The sequence below is a fragment of the Oculina patagonica genome, chromosome 6 (assembly GCF_052425735.1).
Source record: "Oculina patagonica isolate OP01 chromosome 6, crgOcupat, whole genome shotgun sequence".
Taxonomy (NCBI): domain Eukaryota; kingdom Metazoa; phylum Cnidaria; class Anthozoa; order Scleractinia; family Oculinidae; genus Oculina; species Oculina patagonica.
In genome coordinates, this window is record NC_135763.1 from 2,990,279 (window position 1) to 3,002,436 (window position 12,158).

Consider the following 12,158-nt stretch of genomic DNA (forward strand, 5'->3'; position numbering starts at 1 on the left):
ATGCATGGGATATTTCGCCTATTGGCAATCTTCTTCTAAACGAAGATATCATCTGACAGAGCTGTTATAATTGATACATATGAGTAATTCCTCTTTGTGGCCTCCCCTGGTGGCCTCCCCATTGGTTCCAGAGTTGCACGTCACGAGAGAGTCTGGAATACGTAACAGGGGAATGTGAAGTTTACGTTCCCCAAATTGAATCGTCTTAGTACAATGAAAAGTTACAATGAGTCCAAGATTATTGGACACAACGTCACAACGGGTTAGATGACGTCTAGGATCAAAACTTTTACACGAAGAAGGTACAATATTAGCTAAACGAGCCATGAAAAAAAAAAGGCAAATAAAAAGGCGCAAAACAGCGTGCATGACTGAGCGTCATGGTGCAAATCTAACAGCCTAGAAATACGAAGCAAAATATCTGGCGTGACCGGCGGGGCCCTGCGGGGCGTGTGGAGGGCGTTACGCGCGATACCCCGCAATGTTAAAGACAGAAGAAAATCTTTACTGTGAGGGAATTCCAACCCTAAAAACAAATGAAACAACTTTACACCCGACAAGTAATTGCGAACCGAAGGCGGGGTAAGGGTACGACTTAAAAACTGGACGTAAAGACAAATCGTGTCTAACTCAGCGGGCGCCGGTGTAAGCTGAAAATACGAACAAAACAAAAGATTTACAAGCAAGTCTGGGCCCGAGGCCCCGAGGGCGCAGGGCATGTTGGGAATTCCAATATGGCGGCAAACTTTGAGCTTGGAAGCTGCAAGTTGCTAAGATCAAACATCAATTATTTGCACCAAAGCCTCCAAATTTTCGGCAAAAATGTTGAAAACGTGCAGTCGGGTGAACTTGTCTGGACTGATGGGGAAAGTGTGTGGCTGTCGTCCGTAAATTTCAGGTCCAACTACAGAGAAACGACTTGCATCGGAAAAGAGCGTTGTTTAGTTGGAGAATTCGGAAGCTTCGTTTTAGGAGTTTCGTGCAGTGAGTTAACGAAAGGATCTAGTGGATATTACATTGCTGTTGTCTTGAAAGAAAAAGTTGTGGTTTTGTGGAGAAAAATTGGAGAAGCCGTGGTCAAGCTAGTGAAAGAGTACTTCACAGATTGTTTACCTCAAGGTTGTGTGTGGCACCCTGCTGTTCCATTGTTAGCTGTGTTGTCGAAAACATCGGCCGTGTTATTACGTTTTTCAGAGGAATTTGAGTGTGATGTGATCTCAATACAAACTTCTTACCGGTGAGTTTTATCCTGTGTCGGAGCGCTCTTTCAAATGTACTTCTAGGAGTTCTTAAGGCTTTTAGCACTAGCTTCAGCTTTGCCCAAGTGCAACAGGTGTCAGAGGGGGTAGGGGAAAAAGGTAGTGGGGGGGGGGGGGGTAGAAGGGGGGAATGCAAATGTGGGATGTGTACATGTATGGACAGGTAGTTAATATACACCTCATCTATCAAATGACTGGAACCATTTTATTCTAACTTTTTGGATATAATATTATGTGAGAAATTTAGGTGAGGCTGCATTATATTTATTAGTGGTAATTCATGCAGCACAACAAGTAAAAGCCAGTGATTAATGAGGCCTTCCAAGGGGGTTTCTGATGTCACCTTGTCGCTCGTTTCCAACCCACCTGTCACCTATTTGGTGAGGGAAAGTTTGAAGATTTGGGTGAAACACTTGCTTCTACCAAGTACTTAGGTAAAGTCTGCATTGAGCCTAGTGGCCCATACAGTCTTATCCCGGTTTCTGTAGCATGAAGTGACTAGGAGTATTTCCCCCTGGATGGGATGCTAATCCATCGCAGAGTTCCCCCCCCCCCCCCAGCATTAGTTTGCCGGTACTCACTTATACACCTGGGTGGAGAGAGGCGCTATGAGAGCATTAGGCCGTACCGCCCGAAAGTACTTACTATACTGTAAAATATTTGTAAACACAAGGATGGGACCTAGCTAACTTTTACTTCTTATTTATTTTCAGAAATTTGAAAACATGTGAATGGAGCAAAGATGGAAAAAGTCTTGCAATTTCAGTGGAAGACAGTCTGTGTATATTTTCTTGGATTGACCTGAACAAACCTAATAACTTCACTTTTGTTCAGTGGAACAGTCTCAAGCTGACTGGCAAAATAAATTGTATTGTCCCATGGAAATCATCATCATTTATCATTGCAACAGAACAACCTTTGGACACGCTCTGTGGTAATAGTGAATTTGAAAATGATGGTGATGTTTTTGACATAAAAAATACACAAGATTCATGTGAGGAGAGTAAAGAAGAGAAATCCAGCTCTTCTGTTGTTAACGTAGAGAATATTGATTTCACTATGCTCACTCCAAGTGCCAATCAAGACATAAATTCACTGTTAAAGTTGAAACTGCGAACACCACAATTTGAAGCATCCACAGCCATGGCGCAGATTATTGCAATGTGCTGTGAGGATGCAGAACCTAGAGAGATTGGCAGATCAAGTATAAAGGGACTTATCTCACCTGACTTGCTTTTTTTTCAGGTTTGTATAATAGTTTGGCAAGGAATAATGACACTCTGACTTACTTCTGTAGTACAGATGTATCTACAATAATTATTATTAGTATCTACTCAAACAGTGGATAGCATTTTTGGTGCGCACTGATTGGCTACTCAAACTCCAAATATCCTTTGCTATTCACCTCCGAGAAACTCGCGCACAAAAACTACACTCGTTAACAGAATAAACTGATCAAAAGTCATCCTTTTGGGCTATAATATCTCACTGTTTGAGTATATACTAAAACAACTATTCACATCAGTGTCGGTGGCTACTGGTGGATATTTACCGAGCTGCAAAGCGGCAAGGTAAATATCCACCACTAGCCACCTCCACTTTGATGAATAGTTGTTATAAAGTACATGTATGTTGTGGTTAAAATTGAGTTTTTGGTTAGAAACTTGCAACTGACAAGTTTGATTCTTCTGAAGAATTGACGGTTGACGAGAATGTCTCAAGTACATTAATTTTTATCATCATCATTTGAAAAAAAGGAAATATGTACAGCCATCTTCTTTTACCTTCGCAAGTAACATGTAACTTCAGCATCGTTATACGCACATGTAGAATCCAAATGCTGTTTGTTTGTTTTTGTAAACCATGCTGGAGGCTGTTGGGGGTTTCACACTTGTACACTGTATTGATGTTCGCACATGAGCATATATACAAAATGTGCAGTTCCATAAATTATCCATACCTCCCCCACGGAAGGGATTTTCCTAAGACCCCCCACCCCCTCTGGAAATTCCAATTAAGCTTCATACATTTCCTTAAAATTTTTGGCTTTTGAGACCCCTCCCACCCCCAGAAATTTCCAATCCCTTCTGTGGGGGGAGTATGGACATTTTCTGGAACCACACAATGTACAAATCAAACTTAACAATAACTTGTTTAATACATTTGTACGAGGTTCATTATCATATGGGAAAGTCTGTGTCCGAACCAAATGGCCCATACAGCCAGAGCTTATCCCGGTTTCTGTAGCATTAAGCGACTAGGAGTATTGCTACTCCCCCCTGGATGGGATGCTAGTCCATCGCAGGGTTATCCCCCAGCAGTAAATTCGCCAGTACCCATTTATACACCTGGTTGGAGAGAGGCACTGTGAGAGTAAAGTGTCTTGCCCAAGAACACAATGTAGCACGCCGGCCAGGCCTCGAACTCGGGCTGTTCGACTACAAGTCAAGCGCACTAACCATTAGGCCACCACGCCTCACACTCATTATCATATGACCAATGAGTAAAAAAAAAAACATGACAAACAGACAAAAGGATACATATACCGTATTTATTCGATTAAGTGCCCTGGGCGCTTATTAAATTTTTGGACCTTGAGAGTGGGCGCTTATTCAGGGTGGGCGCTAATTCGAGGCTGGGCGCTTATTAAATTTTCACGATTTCCAGCAAATAGTAAGTTTATTTTTGTAACAAAACAATAAAAAATAACACAACGTTGAGGTGTACCAAAGCAGAATTTTAACTGTTCATTGCAAGTTTCTGTAAAATGCTAAGAAAACTCGGTCATGAGGGAAGTCTTCTTAACAGTTCTTAGTCAATTTCAATAATCAATACTCCTCTTGTGCACTTAAGTTTTTTTGTAGGGGTGGGGGGTGGGCGCTTATTCGAGGCTGGGTGCTTATTAACTTTTCCTACTTTCAGGGTGGGCGCTTATTCGAGGTGGGCGCTTATTCGAGGTTGGGCGCTTAATCGAATAAATATGGTATCATTAAAAAAAATTGTTTTGGTTTTTCTTGACCCAGCCTGCGTCAAGCACAGTTGTGGTAGGGAGCCATTGTTGTAGCAGGCTTCACTGCTACACTCTTCATCAATCCAGCATGAGCGGCAAAACTGAGTTTGTGACAAAGGAAAAGCTACTAGAACTAGACCCAGACACAAAACCCAAGGGAATATGTCTTATTCCTGGAAACACCGACAGCTTCCTTGCTCTACTTGGCAAACCAAAAGACGTATCCAACATGGCAGCTTTTCCACCATCTGCTATATATCTACAGTATGAAGTGAGCTTAAGATGTTTCAGTTCTTTGCTAAAGGATAATCATACAACATCCATGGACAAGTTTGATCAGCAACAAAGCAACAACCAGACTTTTAACCATGAAGATGCCACAACAAATACTGGAGGAATTGCTGCCTGTACTGTGGTTACAAATAGTGAGCAATTGCCATCATTAAGGCTTCCCAATGGAAGTGTTTTTAAGGGATGTGTCGAAGCAGTGGAGAGGCAGAAAACCTCCTTAATATCTGAACTGCAAATATCGAATAATAATTATGAAGTTCCAGAGCTGCTTGGTGACTCCAAAGACAGTTTTCATGGTAGGAAATGCAATACATGTATACTAATATTATTCTCACTATATTTTGTTTTTGTTTATTGTGTGCCTAGGATATAACTTGTTTCTTATATGACCATGTTAAGGATGCACAATTAAAAACAAATGTTATGGCTGGGTCAAGACCGGGTCATACATGTATAAGGACAACTGTGATCATGTGGTCACTGTATGAAGGCGCATTTACACGAAAGAGAAAATTGGCTACGTCCTTTCAGAAAATTAGTCCGGACCTGACCACTTTTGTAGAGAAACAGTCAAATCAAAATGGGGCCATAGGTGCCTATGGCCTCATTTTGATTTGACTGTTTCTCTACAAAAGTGGTCAGGTCCGGATCAATTTTCTGACGGTCCACACCAATTTTCTGACGGGTCTGTACCTAAATTTCTGTCGTGTAAACGCGCCTTGAGTGCGTACTCAGCAATTTTAGCTGCCACTCTCAGTTAGGTGTACACTAGACAATGAGAACTGAAATTTAAACTTTGCCTGCAACAAAAATTTATGTTGCTTATTACTTATATGGTGGCACTAGGCAGTATTTATTTTTTATTCACTTCTTGTTGCAATCAACGAAAATTTTGTGCATGCTAGACTTTCATCTTCAATGTGTCTTCTATTAATCTTCAGGAGCCCAAAGCAGTTGGTTCAAACACATTCAAGATGTAAAGGCAACAATGACAACATCTGTTTCACAGATAAATGAAAGGCTGTCCAAGTTGAACAAAAGAATAGATGAAGTTGAATCAAAACAGGCGGCTGAGAGCAAACATAACCTCTATCCATTGCCAGAAAATGCAGGTATCTTAGTTCATGATAAATTTTATAGTATATTAATTTTCTTTCTCTTATTATCATCTACATGTAACTCTGCAAGAGTTACAGGCCTATGAATATGAAAATATTTTTATGAATATCTTTCTTGGACTTCAGGTGAGTAGTAAAGTAATTAAGTAAACTTTATTTAACAGGGTAGCCTTTCAGCTCGTAGGCTGGTATCCAGAGGGGCCCTGCATCTAAAAGGTGTCAATAAAACTTTAAAAATTAAGATAAAACTACCGGTACTAAGCTTTTATCTAAATTAAAAATGATGAAAAATTTACATAAAAATTTAAAAAGATTAAAAAAATACTAAGCTACATTACGATAACATTTGGCAAAAAAGGCTAAAAACGTTACTAAAATGCTATCATAGATAGAAATGTTCTGCTAGGTGGCAATAGGTCTGTATATTGTCGGCATTTGCCATATTTACAGGAAGTTTGTTAAAAAAATCTTTGTTTCACTAAAAAGTTTTAACTGTAATTTAATTTGACTTTATCCATCCTTTGAACAGCCTGAACCAGGTGTATAATACAGTCGTGTAAATTTTTAATTATAAGTTGAAAATAATTATTATTGTACATGTACAATTTTTGTTTTTGTGGCCTATTGACAAATTCAATAAGGTATTGGAAATTGCTTCATCTGTGATATTTTTGTTTTGTTTTGTTGTTGTTGTTTTTTTACCAGAATTTGTTTGTGTGGTGTGGACAGATGAGCTAACTGGAGCCGTGGAACAAGAGAATTTCCTTCTTGACAAGGGACGACTGAAACTTAAGACAATCGAGCAGGCTTTTAGTGCTTCTCTTGTTAGGATATGCATTGGTAAGAAAAGTGATTTCTGGATTTTATGCATTATAAGGAGTTCGCATGCATTTATGACTGTTGGTTTTGTATTTGTTGAACTGACTTGTTAAAAATTGATAGATGATAGTAATGCATTATTTACAAGTAATGTATATAAATGCATTCACATGTCGATATTTCTCTTTTTATCCCCCTTGGGGAGGGGAGAGGGAGACGTTTTTACTGTCGCACACACAAAGAAAGCGGAGGTAAAAGAGGAAAAGGTCTAAAATAAGAAGCTTCTATTATTTCCGTTTGCGATTACCATGGTTTAATGCAAGTAATAGACCAATTTCTAATATTAAAATTCTTATTTGTCACAGAGGCTTAAGATAATTAATATATCAAAATTGACCAGTAAGGAAACTGTTCTACAGGTATAGAAGGGCTCGTTTGTCGATGGTTCCAAAAAGGTGTTTGCACTTGGAAAGCCTTAGCAAAATCTCCAACCTTACAATTATGATTACATAGCAGTTTTGTTCATATATTTTTGCCCCCGCTGGGTTTTGGCCTCTGGGCCAAAACCCGAGGAGGCATCATTATGGTCCGCGCGTATATAGAGTATATATGGTATTACCAGACAAAATCTCGACTTGGCCAAAGTGCGACCGCAAGTAGTATCGGTAGGTGTGATAAAATCCCCTGTACGGTGATTGGTCAATGATGACGCAAGTATACGATGATTGGGTGATGATGACAACCCAAAGCGTGAGCACGTGCACAGATGACAACAAGTAAACAACGAAGCTTGTAAAGGTTGATTGCAGTTGGGCAGAATTTGAAAAAGATAATTTGGGGTTTTATTCGAGGCCTATTCATTTCACAATGTCTAAAAGCCGAAAGCAATGCAATTGTTGAAAAGACTTCGCGATAAGTAACTAAGTAACTCGCAGAGAAGTAAGAAAATCCACATTTTTTACATCTGAGTGGCCGAAGAAGAAATATGTTTAGGAACACGTACGAACATATCAAGCCATATCTTCAAATTTGTCTGCGATTACGATAAGCAAGCCTTAGTCCAAAACCGCGATTTACAAAGCGCAAACTACTTGAACGGAGAAAACCCTTGATCAGTCTATCTCCGGACGAGATTTACAAGAAATTTAAAAAAAATATCTAGAGATAATTGTTTAAGACTCGCGGCAGGCGAAACCGGAAACCAGAAGCGAGCGACTTTTAGTCTTAGAAAGTCAAGCGTTTTCGTTGTCAAAGTTGAGAAATTCTTTCGGTATCCTTTCCTTTAAAAAAGTTGATCGTTGTCATGAAGCGTGATTTACGATAAGAAAGCCTTTGTCCAACTGATCGTGACTTACCAGGCACAAACTACTTGAATGGAGAAAACTTCAAAAGTCTTGATCGGTCCACTTCCGGACGAAATTTTAATTTTACAAGATGATATGCGGCATCAAGAAAAGAAATTCAAAAGAGATCTCGAGATGCATTGTGATTATTTAAAACTCGCGGCAGGCGTTTGCTTTGACAGAGGTAAGAAATTCTTTCGACATCCTTTTCTTTCTAAAGATTGATCATTCTCATGTTATTCTTCATGCTCGGGCTCTCAGCCCATATAGGACATATATTTATAAAACAATTGGGCCGGCTCAAATGGTAATTTTAAAACTTTTTGCTGTTTCTAAAGTTTATCCTTGCTGAGATCAAGACTTTACCACAGTGAAGTGAGTTCGATTCGAGCCCGCAAAGCGGCCCATTCAAAGCGACGAAGTCGCGAAAACAAGCCACGCAAGTCGGGATAGGTCGACCGTCCCGGCGTGTTAAATTAATAAAGACGACGAACTTTTTCTAAAGTCTAGCTGAGATCCCCCACCACAGCAAAACATGACAAAATGATGTCAAGATGCTGTTGTGTTCTTGTAATTAAATGATTTACCGTATCATAATTAATAATCATCCAAAATAGAAAATTAATTTCCAATCAAATGTCTGAATTGTAGAAAAGGATGAACAGCAAAGAAAAACCGATAAACATCGTCGAAACTTCGGGGGCAACCTAGTGTCAGCTATTTCTAGTTTCGCTTCATGCAAAGTTTCAGGCCTATACGATTCTCTGTGTTTAAAGTGTCTATCCAGCCTACAGGTTTTTTGTGGTTTTCGTATCTCTTTAATGCATAAACAAGTATTCTAAAAGAAATTTTTGGATTCCGCCACTTTCCCGCTTCGGCCACGCCCAAAGAAGTTGACCGCGTGATCGAGGATTGGTGATGAGTGACGTCATATCAGGAACCGCTCGAAGCGTTTGCATTTGTTTATTTGCTTGACAGCCACAACATAAGGTTTGTTTTTCCCAAGAATTCTTCGAGTTTGGATGGAATACTCACAAGACAGCGATTTCTTATCTGAAGAAGACGTGACTAGCAGTTCATCTGATTCGAACGAAGAGATCGAGTCCGGAGAACTCGAATCGTTCGCTTGCACTGCAGTAGAAGATAAGAGTAACAAAGAAGAACGCGCTTACTCTCGAGAACCTCTAGCGGACGATGCATGGATAGAAGAATATAATCGAGAGAAGCAACTTATTGAAGAGAGGGAACGAAAATTACAAAACCAGCTTAACAGAGTCGTGGAATTAGACACATACCGGTATATAGATACTTTTTCCAAACACTCACTCCGCGCGTTAAATTTGCATTTTGTACGCAAATTCACTCCAGAAAGCTTTGAATGGAAACTTGACGCGTCGCGAAACCTACAACGACGGACGGAAATCGATCTGCATTCTCAGGCAGTATACCTTTTAATTTTCATTACAGATGTGAAACGAAAATGAAAACAATATAACGAATAGACTGTAAGCACTATTATTCCCGAAAATTGCCCTTGACACTCACACAACGCATTGACTTGAAAGTGGTATGCTTGTTTGTTTTGAATCGAAACTTGTCGCGTCGGTAGATTTGCGTATGTTGAAAATAAATGTGCACTTAGTTGATACGCAAAAGATTGATATTAAAACATGTTTATTACTTTTATTAGTCCTTCTTATAACAGCTTATTAAAATACGGGCTACTTTAGTCCTTCTAGCCTGCGTAGCAGGCGTCTGTGTAGTTTTCAGCGCGTTTAATAGAGTGCGCGATCGCGAGAAGGCCGCGCGAGGAAAAAATCGAGAAGACTTCTCGATTTTTTCCTCGCGTGGCCCTCTTGCGCCTTTCGCGTTTCTCCCATACGCGCGCTACAAAAACTACTCAGACGCCTGCTACGCAGGCTATAGTCCTTCTTGTTACAGCCTAATAAAAATACAAGCGACTTTTCACGCGTTTAGAAATGCCGACAACACGCGCTTATGATAAGTGCGACTGATTGTCTCAAAAACGATTAACAAACAGTCATAATCTATCGATTTTTTAACTTTTAAAACTTAGAAAACCTTTTCTTTTTATTGTGACAATGCTTACTTTAGGCTGTGAAAGCTTTGATACACTTTTCATTGTACGCACTTTAAACAAACAATACCGCATGCAGAGACCGATCGATCAAATTATAACTTTACATGTGTGGGAGTTGAAACCCTGAAAAGCTACGTACGAGCGCAGTGACTTTGATTATAAAGATCAAATTAAATAAGACTTTATGAACAAGACTTACAAGAAACAGAAATAGAAATTCAAGCGATATTCGAGGGAGAAATAATTCGCTTTACCTTGACTGGTCGACAAATCGAACGTCGCTTCAGCTACATGTTATCTTTGCTTGGCGACGCTTGCTCGCTTATTATTTCTACACGATGGTTGACAATATGCAATAAAAATCTCTTGGGAAGTTGGCGACGTTTACTTGTAGTTTTTTAGGCGTCTAGCGAGACGCGTGTCTTGTCGTTCGAGAACAGACACTCAATCAAATGAATAATGAGTAATGAATACCCGATGACGACTTCGACTGGACAAAGTTAAGTATTCCGGTGAAATCTTGGCACAGGAACAATGCCAATATCATCTTAGATCAGCAACCGTTGGCATTGAAGATTTTCAAAGGAATGTCTTCTTGTAATATCCCTGGGAGCGAAGTAGCAAGCACAGACGGCAGACGAAGCACTCGGATTCCACTTTGCACGTTTTAACTTGACGAAGTCCATCTACTTTTTCCTTCTAGCCTTTGCTTCTGTTCTCATATCACCCCAAAATGCAGCGCAATACCCTTTTCTTCGTTTGGAGTATTCAAGCATACCTCAGTGACGCATCTATCTGGTATATTTCTACCGTCAGTATCTCCTCGCTATTACAGAAGAAATGCTGACTTCAAATGGCGGCAAGATTTCGCGGTTCCTGATCTGACGTCACAGCCGGTCTGGAACCCAGACTCTTTCTGGTCTTGACTCCCGGTCAACTTCTTTGGGCGTGGCCGAAACGGGAACTTTAAAGCTCGATTTTGCAGCGAAAAAGTGGCGGAATCCAAAACTTTCTTTTAGAAAACTTGTTTATGCATTATAGAGATACGAAAACCACAAAAAAACCTGTAGGCTGGATAGACACTTTAAGATACAGATAACTAACAGTGGCTTTGCGGGCCCAAAAAGTCTCCGGGACTTTCAAGAAACGGGCCCCTGGATTCGACAACCTACAAATAGCGATAACCTTTAGTTATTAACAAATTTAACAAATTCTTTTCATGTTGTAGGTGACGTACCTTGTATTGTGTCATCTGGAGAAGGCGGTTTCATCCCAGTGAGGTTTCTCAGTGGCTCTACAGTGCAAATGTCAGGACATTCTAAACTAAACACATAAAGCAAACTTAACACTGTGAACTCTGTTATGCCTCGTCTCTGTTTGAAGTGAACAGTTGTACAACAGGTTATGATGAGTCCAGTGCTTGTATTGCGGACACCCTAACTGCCAACCATAAAGGAAGACGATATAACATGCGTGCAGGTTCGGCGCTTCAGGAATAACTAAGTGGAGCTCTAGCACTGTGGTATCCCCCCTGCCCTCCTCTCTCTATCTTATCGCCGAGAAAAGAGCCTGCTTCTTGACTTAAACAAGATGTTCTTTGTCAGAGAGCTGCCTGCGTTCAACTAGGGTGCAACTTGAGCAAGTGACTTTGGAAGTGCAAAATAAAATAAATTCCCAGTGTAATGACCAAAAAAGAGTTGCTTGATTATTGATGAATGAATTATAGTTTAAGATCTCGATAACCAAAACCCCGGGTAACACGAACGTCGTGATTACTTTGAAGTCAGTAAAGTTCGTGGCAAATGAGAACACATTGCTGCTCGTGTTTCTTGAGTGAGTAAACGAGCGGGACACAAATCAAAGTAGTGTTTTACAGTCAGTTCTCTCTAAACGGACACCTCCATAAGACGGACACCTGGTTATGGTCCCTGCCGTTTTTCAGTCATTTCACTGTAAGAAAACTCTCTGTAAGACGGACACCTCTCTAAGACGGACAACGGACACTTTGAAACCGCCAACGGACACGCACAAAAAGTTATTTTTTAGTGAACAATACTTCAAAACTTGTTATCGACATATAGCATAGTAGGTCAGCGCCTTTAGAATACCAAACTTACCAAAAACAATTCGCTAAAACGTATTACTTCTTTGCTTAGGTATATGGGCACCAAAGATTTAGTTTTCTACTTACAGTACGGTAACTGTTATTAACAAACA

General features: G+C 40.0%; 1 protein-coding gene and 1 pseudogene across 1 annotated transcript; one reads left to right on the top strand and one right to left on the bottom strand.

The window, feature by feature from the left end:
* Positions 1-20: 20 nt before the first annotated feature.
* LOC144656239 (uncharacterized) lies at positions 21-719 on the bottom strand (annotated as a pseudogene).
* Positions 501-11,627, top strand: LOC144656597 (WD repeat and coiled-coil-containing protein-like). Its single transcript, XM_078516816.1, has 6 exons — positions 501-1,237; positions 1,973-2,504; positions 4,283-4,856; positions 5,502-5,672; positions 6,384-6,518; positions 11,170-11,627. The coding sequence occupies exons 1-6, from the start codon at positions 735-737 to the stop codon at positions 11,274-11,276; spliced, it is 2,022 nt and encodes a 673-aa protein (XP_078372942.1). The 5' UTR covers positions 501-734; the 3' UTR covers positions 11,277-11,627.
* The last annotated feature ends 531 nt before the right edge of the window (positions 11,628-12,158 follow it).